Source organism: Orcinus orca, chromosome 7 (genome assembly GCF_937001465.1).
Source record: "Orcinus orca chromosome 7, mOrcOrc1.1, whole genome shotgun sequence".
Lineage (NCBI taxonomy): Eukaryota > Metazoa > Chordata > Mammalia > Artiodactyla > Delphinidae > Orcinus > Orcinus orca.
This window is the reverse complement of record NC_064565.1, coordinates 59,445,146-59,464,384: the sequence shown is the minus strand read 5'-3', so window position 1 is coordinate 59,464,384 and position 19,239 is coordinate 59,445,146. Positions and strand designations below refer to the sequence as shown.

Genomic DNA, 19,239 nt, shown 5'->3' with positions numbered 1-19,239 from the left:
TTTTTATTGTTTTTAAGTGTGTTTCTTGTAGACAATATGTCAACTTTTTTTGATGGAATATGAGCATTTTTATCTCTTAAATGGTGGGTTTAGTCCATTATAATTATTTTTATTTTCTGACTTGGTTCTGCCATCTATTGGCTGATATCTTCTAATCGTACTTGACTTTTATTCCCTTCTACTCGTTGCTTTCCATTGGACAAATGGAGTTTTTCCTGATGTTTTTAAAGTTACATATTCTAGTTTTGGTTTTATGATGACACCCTATACCCATTTTTTTATTTCTGTTCTCTCAAACTGATATTTATGCATTCCTGCAGGGTCTCCCCTCCTACCCCCGGTTTTTGTTTGTTTGTTTGTTTTGTTTTGTTTTGTTTTTTTGTGGTATGCGGGCCTCTCACTGTTGTGGCCTCTCCCGTTGCGGAGCACAGGCTCTGGACACACAGGCTCAGCGGCCATGGCTCACGGGCCCAGCCGCTCCGTGGCATGTGGGATCTTCCCGGACCGGAGCACGAACCCGTGTCCCCTGCATCGGCAGGTGGACTCTCAACCACTGCGCCACCAGGGAAGCCCTTTTGTTTGTTTTTTAAACAACATTTTACTTTGAAAAAAATACTATACCTTTAGAAAAATTGAAAATATTTTACAAAGAATACTAGTATACTCTATCTAGATTTAAGAAAGATAAATATTTTTGCCAATTTTATGCTTACGTATACATACACATCTCTACCGTCTCTCTCTAGTATCACTGTGGTCTCTGTGCTGAATGTGAACAGACCTTTTCAAAGAGCCCTGCTTCATTTTGTGGGGAATGGTACTTAGGAACCAAGCTAGGTATGCTTATTGTTATGTGGCAGTCTCTTAGGAGAATGTTACCTAATGTAGAAGGAATATAGAATCAGAAAATCAACACAGTATTTCCTAGTATAATTATTGATTAAGGTAAGGATCATCAATGGATGCTAAAACTATTTAGTAAAATGTTTTGGAGAACAGTGTTTTACAAGGTCTCAAAGTTTCACTCTATAGATTAGTTATTAATTATAAAAGAGAAAATATGCCTTTAAAAAGGAGAGATTTATTGGTTACCACCATAATAGGTAAGGTCAAGCTTTGCATTGGCAGTGTCACAGAGAGCCTGACATTATATGTATCCTGAGGGTGATGCAATAGGAAGAACACTCATCACCTGTAGTTTTCATGCTGGAAATGTTTGATTTGAATTTAATCATGAGGAAATACTCCTGGGACATCCTGCTGGCCTGGACTCTTTAAAAGTATTCAGTGCCATGAAGAACAAAGGGAAGCAGAGGGACTGTTCTAGGTTGGATGAGACGAAAGAGACTTAGTAGCCAAATGCAATGTGTGAATCCGTGGGTTCTAATTTGCTCCTGGATTGGGAGAAAAACAGTTTTAAATGACATTTTTGAGACAGCAGGGGAAATTTGAGTATGGACTGTATGTTGGATGATGATATTGAATTAATGTTGGTTTTACTGTTCTTTGGGGGGTAAGCTTGTATTTTAAAAATATTCATTTAAATTTAAAAACACGTGTAGGCCCGTGCACAGCACCGATGACCCAACACAGCCATAAATAAATAAATAAATAAATAACGGTAAAGCTTATAGAATGTAATGTAGTGGTGAGCAATGACTCTTACAGTGTTTTTATTTAAATTGATGGTGATAATGTGCCTGTGAAATGCAGTATTAATAGGGGCGAATTTTAATAATAGTGACACCGGGAGTTTGTAATGTGGAAATAAAAGCATTTGAAGGATCATATTTCTGATAGTGATCATGCTCTGGGAGAAGAGGAACAGCGAGAAAGGTAAGAAAATCATCTAGGACTACAGAATAATTCATTAATTTGTCTATAGAGAAGAATAGGGTTATATCTTTGCTAAAAGTAGGAAAGTAATAAGCACAAGCAACAGAGATACTGTACATAGAACTTTTACTGTGATAGGGTATAGGAGGAGGAACAAAAAGAAATTTAGTCTAATAAAAGTGAGGAAGAGAGAAAGAGCAAACAAAAATATTCTATTTTTACCTGCAATTATATAATATGGAAGAAATAAAGCCAAGTATATATTATGATAATAAATGAGAATCCATCTTTAGGCTGTTGACAGGAAACATCCCCCCAAAATGACAAAGATTGGAAGTAACTGGAAAGAAAATAGTTCCGATAATCATAAAGTAAAAGAAAGTAGAATTAAATACAAATTTGAGATCAGTTTCTCCCCAACTTCAGACCCTTCCAAAGACTTCCCATCACATTTAAAATAAAATTCAATGCTCTAAGTAGACCTTCTGATCTAGTTCTAGACTACCCTATTCAACTAATAACTGTCCCACTACTGCACTCACGCTGGTTTATTTGCCATTTGCCTCAAACATACTTCTCTCTCACTGTATTCAAGCTTCTGCTCAAATGTCACCTCTTTACAGTGGCATTCTTTGACTGCTCTATGTATAGGTATGATACCTATACCACTCCCCTTTCTCTACTTAGTTTTTTTAAAGTACTTATTGGTTCCTTTTATATTACTAAATATTTATATGTTTGTTTATTGTCTGTTTCCCTTCTTATAACGTAAACTTCATGAGCACTTGGACCTAAGTGTTTTTTTTTCTCACTGCTATATCCCTAGCATCTACAACAATACTAAGGCCCTCAATAATTATTTTTGAATGCATGAATGAGTATCAAATGAAACAGTCTTCAAAACAAAACGCCTGAATGAAACAAAGGTAGACACTTTTTAGGAACTAAGCATCCATAAAAAAGATATGACAGTTATAAACTTTTATATAGCAAACAGTTCTAAAAATACATGGTAAATTTATTAAAATACAGCTATATTGAGGGATTTTAATATAATTCTTCTGGATTTTGACTGTTCAAACATATATAAAAGAGCAAGACTATACAGTATTTGCACAATATGATTATAAGCTTGATTTGATAGATACACACAATCAATACTCTTTATTCAACTTATTTGTAACTTCAAAACCAATACTTACATTGCTTTTGCTGGTCATTCACGGGCCTGTGCATATGCAGAGTGGTGAAAAATTTGAGTCGCCTGAGGCTGAATAAAGTGACCCTCTGCCTACATTTTCAGCTCTCATACTGTAAACAAGTATTCTTTTCTCAGTTTACTTAATGCCATGTTTTTCACATTTTTGTGCTTTTCGTTGGTAGTTTTACTGTTTAAAATAGCCCCTCAGGGTAGTAGTCAAGTGTTATCTAGTGTTCTAAGCACAAGAAGACTGTGATGTGCCTTAGGGGGAAAATATGCTTGTTAGATTAGCTTCATTCAGGCATGAGTTACAGTGTTGTTGGCCATGAATTCAATGTGAATGAATTGACAGTACGTATTAAACAAGGGGTCTTTAGACAGAAACACACTTTTATATAAAACAATGTTATGGGGACTTTCTTGGTGGTCCAGTGGCTGAGAATCTGCCTTGCAATGCAGGGGACATGGGCTTGATCCCTGGTCAGGGAACTAAGATCCCACATGCTGCGCGGCAACTAAGCCTGTGTGCCACAACTAGACAGCCCGCACGCCGCAACTAGAGAGAAGGCCACAATGGAGACCCAGCACAGCCAAGATATATATATATAAAAAAACAAAAAACAAAACAATGTTATGTGTTGATTGGTTGATGAACTTGTGACGAGAAGGTTGCAGGAACCTAATCCTGTATTTCCCTTAACATCAAGGATTCACCATTTGCTAATTCAGTGTTCATAGCTGATAACAAAAATTGGAAGAGAAAGAATTGTTATTCTATCATATGCCACTTTTTTTTCTTATCCCAAGCCTACTTCACCTGTTAATTTTACTTGCCACAGATCCTTGTGGCATGAGTTTGTGGCTCTGTTGCAGGAATACAGATAGGAGGTAAAGGTAAATGTTATAAATTGTACTGCTGTAAAGTTATAGTGTAGCTAACATGTTGGGAGAAGGAGGAAATGTAAAGATTTATTTTATTTTACATATTAAGGAGTCATACACAGTTTAAAGTTAAAGAAAAAAAAGTTTGTTTATTATTTGAAGTGAAAGTAACTGAAGATTTGAAAATAAAAATATATCAGGAAGAAGGGGAAGTTGTGATGTCAGTGAGCTAAATTCTTCATCTTTTATGGAAAGGTCAATAAAGAATTATTGAAATGTAGTACATCCAGTGGAATACTCTGCACCTGTTTGAAAGAAAGGAAGTAGCAAAGGAAAAGGGGAATGAAGAAGCTATGTATTGATTTGGAATTTTTCCAACATAAAGAGAAAAGAAAGCGATGTGGGACGGTCTGCATAACGTTATCTTTTGAGTAAGAAGGGAGGAATCAATGAACGTATATTTAATTTGTTAGTGTAGACATACAGCCTTAGAAAGACGATAAGAAATGAACTGAAGTAGTTTGTTTGCATTACCTATTGAAAATTTTAATTAAAAACAATTTTTTTAAAAAGTTGTTGCCTCTTGGACTTTCCCTGGTGGCGCAGTGGTTAAGAATCCACCTGCCAGTACAAGGGACATGGGTTCGAGCCCTGGTTTGGGAGGATCCCACATGCCGCAGAGCAGCTAAGCCCGTGCGCCACAGCTACTGAGCCTGTGCTCTAGAGCCTGACCACAACTACTGAGCCTGAGTGCCACAACTACTGAAGCCCATGCACCTAGAGCCTGTGCTCCACAACAAAGAGAAGCCACCACAATGAAAAGCCCACGCGCTGCAAGGAAGAGTAGCCCCCCACTCGCCGCAACTAGAGAAAGCGCGTGCGCAGCAATGAAGACCCAATGCAGCCAAAAATAAGAAATTAATTAATTAAGTTAAATTAAAAAAAATTGTTGCCTCTGAATAGTAGGACTAATGCGGGAGGGAAATATTTATATTTCTGTAATGAAATTTTTTCTATGTGCCTGTGTTGCTTTTATATTTTAAAAAATGTCTCATGAATGTCTGCAAAAAAAACAGCTCTATTCTCGCTTTGAAGGCTTCAAAAGTCTGTGTGTGCTTGCATGTGCACATACTGTATGTCTGAATGTATAAATGATTATGTACTATATTTTGTCACACTTCCCCCCAACTGTGCTCCCTTTTCCTCAATAACTTGAAACTTTTTGTATTGAGATATAATTCACATACCATAAAATTGACCCTTTTAAGGTGTACTTTTCAGTGGTTTTGGTACATCACAAAGCTGTGTAGCCATCACCACTAAGTCCAGAATATTTTTATCACCCCAAAAAGAAATCTTATAAACATTCACAGCAGCTCCTCATTCCCCTGCTTTCCTACCCTACACTTCATCCCCTGGCAACCACTAGTCTACTTTCTGTCTCTATGGATTTTTCTCTTCTGAACATTTCATATAAATGGAATAATAGTACATAGCATTTTGTGTCTGGCTTTTTTCATCTGGCGTAATATTTTCAAGGTTCATGAATGTTGTATGTATTAATACTTCATTTCTTTTTATAACTGAATGTTTCATTGTATTGATGTGTGTCACATTTTGTATATCCGTCAGTTGGTGGACATTTGGGTTGTTTCCATTTTTGACATGAATAATGCTGCTGTGAACACTCTGATACAAGTTTTTGTGTAGACATATGTTTTCAGTTCTCTTAGTTATATACCAAGGAGTAGAATTACATCACTGTGATATTGACACAGGAAAGAAAAATAGACCAGTGGAACAGAATAGACTTCAGCAGCAGAGCCGTTCATATATAGTAACTTGATATATGACAAAGGTGACACAGCAGTGCGGTGTGGAAAGGGTCGTCTTTTATAATAGATGATGCTGGATCAATTGGATATCCACATGGGGAAAAAACAACAACTTGACCTTCATTTCTTGCCATGATAGAAAAATCAATTCCAAGTGACTGTAGATCTAAATGTGAAAAATAATAAAGCTTTAATAAGAATAATGACAGATTTCATAAATAGGTCACAAAAGGCTCTAGCCATAAAGGAAACCATTTGATAAATGAAACTGTGTTCAGATGATACCAATGTATGAGTGAAAGGCCAAGTCATAGAGGATTCATACCAAGGATGTGTAAAGAATTCCTTCAGATCAAGAAGGAAAAGACATACAATCCATGGTCAGAGTTTTAAAAGTCAACTTGTCCTACCAAGCCTGTAATGAAAATTAGTAGAAGCATGCCCCATTCTTTTAACCCTACATTTATTCTTCATAGAGGCAGTCCTTCTCACCTGTAGCTTTTTATTTATTATACTATATATGTTTTGTTTTATTTATGTCTGTATTTCTACATGACTATTATAGTTCTTTGTCTTTTTTTCTTTTTTTTCAGTTTTAGATATTTATTGACTTCCTGTTATAGAAGATGAGGCGTTAACTCTTAAATGATCCAACCCTCTACCCCTGTAGAAATACTCAAACTTCCCTGACCCTGTCCTGATTTAGAAATATTTTAGTTTTGGGTTAGGTCATTATTTCATTGTTTATGTTATGACTAAATTTTATTCACAGCTGTGAGATTCCATGATTACGTTTCTTCTTTTTTACAATTTTTGTTTTTCCTAGAGTTGATTTATTTCTTTAGTTTGTTAGTGTTCAGTGTAAGCATCCATATAATCTCCATCAGAGGTGTGTAAACCTCTCATTTTCAAATATAAATTTATTTATTTTATTCTTATATTTCTGTAGACATACCCCTGAAATCTTCCATTCTTCCATTCTTACCTAGGCTAGTTACTCTGTTTCTTCTGGGTGCCTGTCATCCTGGAATCCCTCTTCTTTATCATCATGGAAATTCTTTTTGTGTCTGTCCCATGTTTGAGCTCCTGTTTCTTATATGCCATATTTTCCTCTTTCTTGGTTTATTCTTTTGTTTTGGTGGAACAGATTCTCTAGTCACTTCCTGAGAAAAGGTAAATGGGTAGTCAGATTTTTGAGACTTTGCATATTCTCTTCTTCCCACTTGGTTGTTAGTTTGGGTGTAGAATTCTAGGTTGGAAATCCTTTTTTTTTTTTTTTTTTGCGGTACACGTGCTTCTTACTGTTGTAGCCTCTCTCGTTGCGGAGCACAGGCTCCGGATGCGCAAGCTCAGCAGCCGTGGCTCACGGGCCCCGCCGCTCCGCGGCATGTGGGATCTTCCCGGACTGGGGCATGAACCTGCGTCCCCTGCATTGGCAGGCGGATTCCCAACCACCGCGCCACCAGGGAAGCCCTGGAAATCATTTTAACAGAATTTTGAAGGCATTGTTCCATTGCTTTCTAGCTTCCAGTGTTACTCCTGAGCACTCCAGTGCCATTCTCATTCCTGATCCTTTGTAGGTATTCCTGTTTAGTCTTCTTTAGAAGCTTCAAATCCTTGGCATTTCAGTTTGTTTGTTATAATGTGCCTTGGTATGGATCTTCATTGAACCAGTGTGCTTGGTTCAAAAGTGTGTCCTTCCAATCCAAAAACTAATGTTTTCCAGTTCCTTTTTTTTTAACATCTTTACTGGAGTATAATTGCTTTACAATGTTGTGTTAGTTTCTGCTGTATAATAAAGTGAATCAGCTATATGTATACATATATCCCCATATCCCCTCCCTCTTGCATCTCCATCCCAACCCTCTAGGTGGTCACAGAGCACGGAGCTGATCTCCCTGTGCAATGCAGCTGCTTCCCACTAGCTATCTTTTTTACATTTGGTAGTGTATATATGTCAATGCTACTCTCTCACTTCTTGAAAAGTCTTGAATTTTATTTCTTTGATAATTTTAGCTGATTAATTTTCTCTTTCTTTTTTTCTGGAACTCTCATTTGGAACAGTACCTCTTGGACTGATTCTCTAGTTTTCTTTTTTTGAGGTTTTTTGGTCTCTTTCTGGGAAGATTTCTTCAACTTTATCTTTGAATTCATCCTTTTTTTTTTTCCTGTGTGTTTCAGCTATCATATTTTTAATTTCCAGGTGGTTGTTTTTTTGGGGGAGGGGGGTGGTTCTTTTTTTTTAATTACAAAAAATGTTATTTATATATTTATTTTTTGGCTGCACTGCACAGCATGCAGGATCTTTGTTCCCCAACCAGCAGTGGAAGTGTGGAGTCTTAGCCACTGGACCAGAAGGAAAAGTCCCCTTGGGTTGTTCTTGAAATGTTTCATTTTCGTAGTTGGCTGTCACTAGGATATTAGTAATAGTTCTATGTGAATTTTTTTCCTGCTCCCTGGATTGTCTTTTTCTTATGGGTTTTTAAAAAATATTTGTTTATATTTTTCAGGCATCTGGTGATATTGGGCTTTGCATATCTGTGCTTTAGGCACTGAAACACTTATTGGAAGTATTGTTTGAGTAGGCAGGACTTATTACAGTAGGATGACTTGGCTGGTCATTTTTCTGAGGGATTTTTGATTCTTGGTGTCTGTAAGTCTTGTCTCTTGAGATGGTTTATTTTCCTAGAGAGAAATTCTGTACTCCCCAGCCTGTAGAGTTTACGTTTGGCTGCTGACTTTCCAGAATTTAGCACAGGAAGGTGCTGAGTCTCTTCATTTAGTGTGTAGACATGCACTTAATGTCTTCTCTTTCCTCAGCTGTGCCTTATGTGTCTCAATCCAGAGTTCTACCTGGCTCACCTTTTCCAGAGATGAAATCTGACCTCCAATATCATTATGACAAGCTAGCCATCAGTCATATCCTTTTTTGTTCTCATGAATGTAATATGTTATCTTTCTCTGGCTGCTTTCAAGATTCTTTTCTTTTTTAAAAAAAATCATACATTTTTAAATGAGGTATAGGTGACATTTAAGATTACATTACGTGTAAGATTAGATTACGTGTAAGATTAGATTACATGTGTATAGCATAATGATTCCATATTTGTATATGTTGCAAAGTGATTACCGCAGCCTAGTTAACATCCATACTTGGTTACAGTTTTTTTCCTTGTGATGAGTTTTAAAGTTTACTCTCTCAGCAATTTCCAAATATGCAAATACAGTATTATTAACTATCGTTGCCATGCTGTTACATCCTCAAGACTTATTTATTTTATAACTGGAAGTTTGTACCTGTTGACCCCTTTTATCCATTTCTCCCCTCTACCCACCCCCCCAACCCCCCCTCTGCTGGCAACCACCAGTCTCTTCTCTGTATCCATGAGCTTGGGGTTTTTTCTGTCTGTTGTTTTTGAAGATTCCACAAATAAGTGAGATCAGAAGGTATTTGTCTTTCTTTGACTTATTTCAGTTAGCATAATGTCCTCTAGGACCATCCGTGTCGTCGAAAATGGCAAGATTTCCCTTTTTTAATGGCTGAATAGTATTCGTGTATATATATATATATATATATACACACACACACACACACACACACACACACACACTTTCTTTATCCATTCATCAATTGATGGACACTTAGGTTGCTTCCATGTCTCGGCTATTGTAAATAATGCTGCAGTGAACATTGGGGTGCAGATATCATTTTTTCCCATTGTTTTTTTTTCTTTTTTAACATTTTTATTGGAGTATAATTGCTTTACAATGATGTGTTAGTTTCTGCTTTATAACAAAGTGAATCAGTTATACATATACATATGTTCCCATATCTCTTCCCTCTTGCATCTCCCTCCCTCCCACCCTCCGTTTCCCATCCCTCTAGGTGGTCACAAAGCACCGAGCTGATCTCCCTGTGCTATGCGGCTGCTTCCCATTAGCTATCTATTTTACGTTTGGTAGTGTATATATGTCCATGCCACTCTCTCACTTTGTCACAGCTTACCCTTCCGCCTCCCCATATCCTCAAGTCCATTCTCTAGTAGGTCTGTGTCTTTATTCCCATCTTGCCCCTAGGTTCTTCATGACCTTTTTTTTTTTTCTTAGATTCCATATATATGTGTTAGCATATGGTATCTGTTTTTCTCTTTCTGACTTACTTCGCTCTGTATGACAGACTCTGGGTCCATCCACCTCACTACAAATAACTCAATTTTGTTTCTTTTTATGGCTGGGTAATATTCCATTGTATACATGTGCCACATCTTCTTTACCCATTCATCTGTTGATGGACACTTAGGTTGCTTCCATGTCCTGGCTATTGTAAATAGAGCTGCAATGAACATTTTGGTACATGACTCTTTTTGAATTCTGGTTTTCTCAGGGTATATGCCCAGTAGTGGGATTGCTAGGTCGTATGGTAGTTCTATTTGTAGTTTTTTAAGGAACCTCCATACTGTTCTCCATAGTGGCTGTATCAATTTACATTCCCACCAACAGTGCAAGACTGTTCTCTTTTCTCCACACCCTCTCCAGCATTTATTGTTTCTAGATTTTTTAATGATGGCCATTCTGACTGGCGTGAGATGATATCTCATTGTAGTTTTGATTTGCATTTCTCTAATGATTAATGATGTTGAGCATTCTTTCATGTGTTCGTTGGCAATCTGTAAATCTTCTTTGGAGAAATGTCTATTTAGGTCTTCTGCCCATTTTTGGATTGGGTGGTGTTTTTTTTAAATTGACCTGCATGAGCTGCTTGTGAATTTTGGAGATTAATCCTTTGTCAGTTGCTTCATTTGCAAATATTTTCTCCCATTCTGAAGGTTGTCTTTTGGTCTTGTTTATGGTTGCAGATATCGTTTTTAGTTAACTCTTTTTGTTTTCTTCAGATAAATACTTGGAAATGGAAATGCTGGATCATATGGTAGTTCCATTTTTAATTTTTTGAGGAAACTCCACACTGTTTTCTATAGTGGCTGCACCAGTTTATTGCATTGGCCAAAAGTTTCATTCATTTTTCTCCATAAGATGGCTCTAGTAGCAGTTAGTTGTCTTTAAGTTCATTCCAAACAATTGTGTTAGATTATATGTGACAGCTGTCATATCAGTGTGCATTAAAAAAAAAGGCTTACCAAAATTGGTGAATTTTTGTGTAGCCATTTTAATACTGAAGATGGAAGAAAAACATTTTCGGCCTATTATGCTTTATTGTTTCAAGAAAGGTAAAAATGCAACTGAAACACAAAAAAAGATTTCTGCAGTGTAGAAGTGGAGAAGGTGCTGTGACTGATCGAACATGTCAAAAATGGTTTGCAAAGTTTTGTGCTGGAGATTTCTTGCTGGATGATGCTCCATGGTTGGGTAGACCAGTTGAAGTTGATAGTGATCAAATCGAGACATTAATTGAGAACAATCAGTGTTATACCATGCAGGAGATAGCCGACATACTCAAAATATCCAAATCAAGCGTTGAAAATCATTTGCACCAGGTTGGTTATGTTAATCGCTTTGATGTTTGGGTTCCATATAAGTTAAGCGAAAAACACCTTCTTGACTGTATTTCTGCATGCAAGTCTCTACTTAAACATAATGAAAATGTTCCATTTTAAAAACAAATTGTGACAGGCAATGAAAAGTGGATACTGTACGGTAATTTGGAACGGAAGGAAGAGATTGTGGGGCAAGTGAAATGAACCACCACCATCCACACCAAAGGCCAGTCTTTATCCAGAGAAGGTGATGTTGTGTATATGGTGGGATTGGAAGGGAGTCCTCTGTGATGAGCTCCTTCCGGAAAACCAAATGATTATTTCCAACAAGTACTGCTCCCAATTAGACCAACTAAAAGCAGCACTCAACGAAAAGCGTCCAGAATTAGTCAACAGAAAACGTATAGTCTTCCATCAGGATGATGCAAGACCGCACGTTTCTTTGATGACCAGGCAAAAACTGTTACAGCTTGGCTAGGAAGTTCTGATTCATCCTCCATATTCACCAAACATTGCACCTTTGGATTTCCATTTACTTCAGTCTTTACAAAATTCTCTTAATGGAAAAAATTTCGGTTCCTTGGAAGACTGTAAAAGGCACCTGGAACAGTTCTTTGCTCAAAAAGATAAAAAATTTTGGGAAGGTGAAATTATGAAGTTGCCTGAAAAATGGTGGAAGGTAGTGGAACAAAAGGTGAATACGTTTTTCAATAAAGTTCTTGGTAAAAATGAAAAATGTGTCTTATTTTTACTTAAAAACCGAAGGCACTTTTCGGCCAACCCAGTACATTCCCACCAGCAGTGTAGGAGGGTTCCCTTGTCTCCACATCCTTGCCAACACTTCTTATTTCTTGTCTTTTAGTTAATAGCCACTCTAACAGGTATGAGGTAAGGTGTTTTTTTTTAATCTTTCGTTTTCAGCAGTTTGACTATGATGTACCTAGATATGATCTTCTTTGTACTTATCCTGTTTGGGGACATCAGTGAGCTACTTCAATCTGTAAATTTATGTCTTTCACCAGTGTTTAGAATTTTCTTCCTATTGCTTTTTCAATTTTTTTTTTCTTTCTCCTTTTTCTCTCCTTCTATGACTCCAAATTCATTTATGTTAGACTACTTAATAGTGTCCAACAGACAACTGCTTTTCAGTATTTTTCTCTCTATTTTTTAGTTGGAATAATTTTTTGATCTATCTTCAGTACTTTCTCCATTCTGCTGTTAAGCCCATACGGTGAATATTTTATTTTAGAAAGTGGATTTTTCAGTTTTACTATTTGCATTTGGCTCTTTTTTATATTTGTATTTCTCTGCTGAAATTTACAATTTTTTCCTTTATAAGTTTATTTTCCCTTGGTGTCTTGAACATACTTGCAGGTAGCTGCTTTAAGATCTTTGTTAATTCCAATTACCTGGGTTACCTTGTGGTTGGTCTTTATTGATTGTCTTTTCTCTTGAGTATGGGTAACATTTTCTTGTTTCTTCATACACTTAGAAATTTTCTGTTATATACTGCATACTGTAAATGATACATTACCGTGACTCTGGGGATTAGTGTATTTTTCTGGAGAGTGTTAATATTTTGGTTATTATTTGTATTAGCAAGCAATTAACTTGGCTGAACTGAAATCTAAACTATGTCTCCCCACAGAGGATGGCAGCTGATGTCTCTAAGTCATTTTAGTCTTACCTGGACTGCTTAGAGTCTGATCCACTCTTGCATAGAACAATGACCAGTCAGAGACATGGGTAGAGTTCTTTGTGGTTCTCTCTCTTTGTGGTTCTCTCTCTTTGTGGTTCTTTATTTTCCAGTATGTGCCTTCTTACTTTTCAGCTGCTGTGGTAGCTCCAAACTCTGCTTTTCAAGCCAGTAAGACTGCATCTTTTGATTCACATTTCAACTGCTCTGTGCAGCTCAATCTAGGGGTTTTCCCTCAGGCAAAAGCTGTAAAAACAGGAAACCCATCCAGTTCTACTTCCTCCTTCCAAATATTGTCTCCTAACCAGATTCTGCCTATTTTTGGCTGCTCAAGTGCCTTCAGGTAGTTGTTATTTATATTTTTTTCCAGAATTTATTCTTGTCTGAGGGAATGTTGGTGTGATAAGAGGTATTCTGTTATTACTCATGGTAGGATTTGTTTGTTTTAAAAAGTAAAAATCTCATGTATTTATATTAATATTTCCAGTTCAATTCAGAACTATAAGGTTTTTATTTACATCTGTATCTTCTTTCTTCTATACCAAGAATTGTGGTTCTGAAGGACATAAAGCAGATGATAGAATTAGAATATCACATAATTATTTATTTACTCCTTTCTATATCTCACACACACAGCAGTCTCAACAATGTGTACTATCACAATGACCAAAGAGATTATGGAAAATAGTTAAAACATTTTTTGCTTGTGCTTTCCATGAATTTCCATAGCACAGTTTTTTAAAAAATTGTGTTAACAACTTTGCATGCATTTAGCCATTAAATTTTGTACTCTCTTCCTTGTACTTCTCATTTAGTCTTTATCAACAAGTAAATAATAATATTGCTTGCCATAAATCGTCAGGTTGAAACTATTCATTTTGGTTGTCTAAAGCTTATTCTCTAGATTCTTTCGGAAGGGCTCATGGGAGCCAGTGTTTCCCAATTTTTGGCCTTACGTTAAGTTTATCTGTGTCTTCCATGTGATAAAAATCAATTTTACCAAATATAAGACACTTAATTCAGATTTTCTTTCTTGAATATCTGGAATATGTTACTCTGTTTTCTTATGGCATAAATAAAGTGTTGCCTTTGAAAAGTTAGATGTTGCCCTTCTGGGCTGAATTCTTAAGTGTACACAGTGCTTCGGTCAGTAGTTTCAGGTTTTGTTCTTTTCAAGAAAGTTTTCTTGAATTATAGCCTTTACTATTTATTCTCTTACGGTAGTGCTCTTTAAAGACTTCTGTTACCTGAATGTTGGATCCTTGTTACTTCATTAAGTTGTTGCTTTCTCTCATCCGTTTAATCTCTTCATTTCTTTTGATTTTGAAACTGTTCCTCCATTTTACCTTCTCATTCTCTTAAAGCATTATCTGTTGTATGTATTTTCTCTTGTGTTCGTTCAGGCTTAATCTTCATTTCTATTTTTTTTTTTTTTGGGCGGTACACGGGCCTCTCACTGTTGTGGCCTCTCCCGTTGCGGAGCGCAGGCTCGGCGGCCACGGTTCACGGGCCCAGCCGCTCCGCGGCATGTGGGATCTTTCCGGACCGGGGCACGAACCCATGTCCCCTGCATCGGCAGGCAGACTCCCAACCACTGTGCCACCAGGGAAGCCCCTAATCTTCATTTCTGAAAAACATTTTTTCAATTTCTAATGCTTTCCTGAGTTCTGTTACCTTATTTCTGAGTTTTTTGAAATCTGATTTATGTTGTTCTTGCATGTCTTGAGTCATTTTTGTAATGACTTTTATCTCATTTTGAAGTAGTTATAATTTTCACCTATTTCGTGGGCATGTATTTCTGGTATGCTTTTATTATCAGGATGTAATTCTGTATCTTTTTTTTTTTTCCCCTATAATTTCATAGGATTGACCTACATCATTTTCTGTTGCTTACTTTTTTATGGTTTAGGATGGCATTTCTTACAGAGCCCCCTCTACTGTTGTTTTTGGGAACTCTTCAAAAGTGTGGCATTTGGGGCTTCCCTGGTGGCGCAGTGGTTGAGAGTCCACCTGCCGATGCAGGGGACACGGGTTCGTGCCCCGGTCCGGGAAGAGATCCCACATGCCGCGGAGCGGCTGGGCCCGTGAGCCATGGCCGCTGAGCCTGCGCGTCTGGAGCCTGCGCCCCGCAACGGGAGAGGCCACGACAGTGAGAGGCCCGCGTACTGCAAAAAAAAAAAAAGTGTGGCATTTGCTTTCTATGATTTCTAAGGCTTTGCTCCCTTCCCCACTATTCTCATTCCTTAATCTTCATCGTACCTAATGTGCTCAGTTTTGATTCCATGCTCAGTAGCTTATCCTCATTGTGACACTGTTAATGAAGGATCAGTTTTAAGAGTTCATAGAGGCTAACTGCCCCAACTTCAGACTTCAGGAAAATGCAGAAACCCAGTTATAGCTGTTGTGGGAGTCTCTGTTCTCAGATGTGTCAGACACTCTGTTTTCTTCTGCTGCTTCTCATACCATGCAGGTTCTATGGTTGTTGGTGATTTGTTCCCACTTGCTGTTTTAGGGAGATTTATGTAGATTTCCTTGTCACCCAGTTTTGTTGTAAATGTTGTATGTGGGTTTGGGGATTTAGGGATGCTCAGAAACGTTGCCACTGCCTCCATTGTCCTTGAATCTTTATAATTTATCACTTATTAATTGCTGTTTATGGTGTTCTCTTTTTCAAGTTTGATAATCTTGCCCTAATTAGATTATAATTCCTCTAGTGCTTGAATCTTAGTTCAAATGCTATTTTGTGTTGAAAATAGCCTTTACAGTGTCCAGCATAGCACTGGACATATATGCAATGTATCATATCAGTCATCAGTTTGGAAATTAGTCAGTCTAAGGGTAATTATAGGCTAACTTGCAACCTTGTAATGGTAGTATTAGCAGCTACTCTGACAAATTGAAGGGAAATGGGTACCACCTGGCCTGCTTGTACATGAAGTTCATTCATATGTCATCTTTGGCATATATGCTATAGTCTGCCTGGTCTAAACATTCCTGGAAGACATTGATCTAATGTACTGATGGTCCAAAAAAGTCGACAAAGTGATAACCATCATAGAAACATATTGGAAACAGAAAATGTTATCCGCCATAGTGATACTTCATTACTGTCGCAGTTCAAAAAATATTGTAAAGGAAATTTAAACACTCTTTGAGTGACACAGTTAAAATGGTCAAGTTAGTAAAAGATTTTTTTAAAAGGCTAAACCCAAACAAACAGAAACCAGAAATTGACCAGTTTGTTAATATGAAGAGGCAAAGGGGTGTGGGTGAGATATGATGGAATTTCATAAGATTGTGATGAAAATTAAGGAACACAAATAATACTTTCAGTTAAAGGAAGCATTAGTTTTTATACATTGGGTAGTAATTTTAGGGATCTTTTTATCCTAACAACATCTCACTTCCTTTGCTTCTGAATTTGATATTCTAAAAAGTCAGCTAACACAAGTCAGTTCCTGAAACACAGCAGAACTTTATTGATTTGATAAAACTTTCCAAGTATAGTGTTAAGAAGTTGATGTTTCTTATTTTTACTTCATTTGTCTTCCCTATTTAAAGGAATCATATTTTATTTTTAATTATAAAGACATTATTTACTTTGTAAAATGTTCCATTTAAAATTACTCCTAATTTTTACCTTTTTAAAAATTTTCAACAGGCCTCAACAAATAATGAAAGCTCTAATCACAGTTTTGGAAGCTTGGGATCTTTGAGTGACAAAGAATCAGAGGTAAGTAACTTCATTTTAAATATGGTGCTATTAATAAGTAAAAGTTGGAATCACTGTTTTTTTTTAATTAATTTTTTTCCTTCTTTAATACTTGTGCTAAAGGTTAATCCTTGTTAAGTTTTTTGTAGGAGCATTTTATTCTGTTTTATGAAGCAGAGCATTCAAACCGAAGACTGTATTGGACATTAGAAAGAAAATATAGTTTCTTTGGTTATGTAGGTGAACTTGTACATTAATGGTATTGACAGATATTCTTAAGTTACTAGCCATTCATAATTCTAAGAGATGAACGTGGTTTTGCAATACGTTGTATTTTGCAGTTTTCTATTATTTCTTGTTCTACTTCCCTCTTAGTTTGGTCCTGAGTAAAGGTTTGTTTACTTTCTGAGATACAGAAACACATTTTTTTTCTCTTTTTGAAATTTCTTGTGGGATTTCATGCTGTTGGTTTTCACTTTACATATTTTAAAATATCTGGAATATCCCCTCCTCCCCCACCCACTTACTCTCCCCACTAAGAAAATATATGGAATTTTATAAGTAGGTATTTGGATCCATGGTATAGTTCACGTTGAGCATGATATTCTTGATGGCATTTTAAAAAATGTTTAGACAGGAGGTTCTTTGGGTAGTAGCATTCATTTGTTGATGCTGCAACTTCACTTTTTGCAGATACAGTCTGTAATATTTCCTCTTCTCAGATTATGGAGTTCTGTCACTTACTTTTCAACATTTGTGTGTGTGTGTGTGTGTGTGTGTGTTTGTGTGTGTGTGTGTGTGTGTTTTCCCTGTCAATGTTAACTTCTGCTTGATCCATTTTAGTCTTTTTTCTGCTTGGGTTAGTATAGATATATCACCATGATAATAATACCATAGGTCATTAGCACCCAGTAACTCTTAGGCATTTGGTTTTGGTATTCAGTGGAAGGGGAATATCAAAGGTGGCATCTTTTTAAGCCCTGTGTTATTGAAAGCATCTAGGAATCTCTAGGTAGACAGTTTTGTGGAGTTCTGTGCAGGCACCCTGACACTCCAAAGGAGTGTGGCATAGGGCTCTCACTCATCAGGCTTTCCCTTCCACAGAGACAACTGGCAGGCAGCTGAAAGGACTGTGCAAGTGACGGGACTTTATCTGCAGTAGGTTCCCTTGAGGTAAGCGTTAGTAGCCCCTGTAGCACCAGATTATCACAGCTTAGTTTTTATCAAATTAACACACATTAAGTCCTTAAAAATTGTAGGTTTAGATCTTGTCAAAGTACATTTTTTTCAAAAACCATATCAAGAATGTTTTCACTTTATATTTCCTGGATTTTGGAACATTTCTTGATACTTCCACAGATTTGGGTCTATATAGTAATTTCACATGCCTCCTCTTTTCATAGGCTTTTATGTTATGAAGGGCAATAAAATAATTTTAGATTTCTCTTTTCTGTTCACCAAATCTAGTGTTTCTGATGGATTTTTTTAATAGAAAAACATAGTAAAAGTTAGACCACATGTAATGGTTGTATATTTCTATGTTCTTTATAGGTATCTGTATTCCCAGTATGAGTTGGTAGATGCAATATTTGAATTCTTCCAAAAGGATCAGTTTGTAAGAAAATACCACTTCCCTTAAAAGAATTCTAAGGCTCACTTTTGGCTATGTTCTTAGGTTAAAAACCATTTTTTTTTAAAGACCATAATGGTATTTGCACTAAAATACGATTTGGTTCACCATTGGATGTACTTAGCTTTATTTGTGTAGAAATTTTGACATTTGGGGACACAATAGAAAAATCTTAAAATTTTTTGGCTTTTGCTGTTTTGTGTTCTGTATCTGGAATTTCTGCAAAATAATGGTTAAGTGGCATAATACTTTGGAAATGACTATGGATTATATGTTTTCCTTAAAATTTGAAGAAGGAAATTTGGGGGGTGGTCTGTCTTTCCATTTAAGAAGTGATTTGTCTGGAAAATGGTTCCCAGGTTTTATTTCTGTACTAGATGCCTTAATGGACTCCCTTGGGGTGAAATTTCATATACATCTCGATACAGATATTCCTATAGGTCATGAATAAAGTTGTTGGCAGTAAACAGCTGCAGGATAGAAGTACTTCTTTTTTTCCCCAGTACACCTAATAGTAAAGTTTATGTAGTATTTCGTTGTCTGCTGATGTCATTTTATTCTTTTGGTAATCCATCCCCTGAACCATCAGATTTTTAAAAATAACAGTTTTTGTTTTTATGGACAAATAGTGCTGAAAGGTTTATTATTATTATTTTTTAATAGTATTTCTCTACCACTCACCCTTACCCCACCCTGCTCTCCATTCTCTTAGCTTTTCTTCCTGGTATTTATTTCCACATTTTAATATAAATAATATGCATATCTTTTTTGGTTCATCAATTGGACATTATCTGTGACTTCCTCTTAGTATTTATGAAGATGTTAACCTACTAATAACCCCCTGCTTTCTATCCTCTTCTTAATACTGTTTTCAGACACTCAGAACCCTCTTGTTTTCATCTGTCCTTTTACTATTAAAAGTGAAAAGCATCTGATATTCACTGTTGGGTTGATT

The 19,239-nt window shown here is 36.5% G+C and overlaps 1 protein-coding gene across 4 annotated transcripts in view; it reads left to right on the top strand.

Moving 5' to 3' along the window:
- Positions 1-19,239, top strand: part of TLK1 (tousled like kinase 1) — a 209,805-nt gene that overhangs the window by 109,322 nt on the left and 81,244 nt on the right. For all 4 annotated transcript variants that reach the window (XM_049712256.1, XM_049712257.1, XM_004267289.4 and 1 more), the window contains exon 3: positions 16,604-16,675. In XM_049712256.1, coding sequence (XP_049568213.1) covers positions 16,604-16,675 — 72 coding nt within the window. The remainder of the gene's footprint in view (positions 1-16,603; positions 16,676-19,239) is intronic.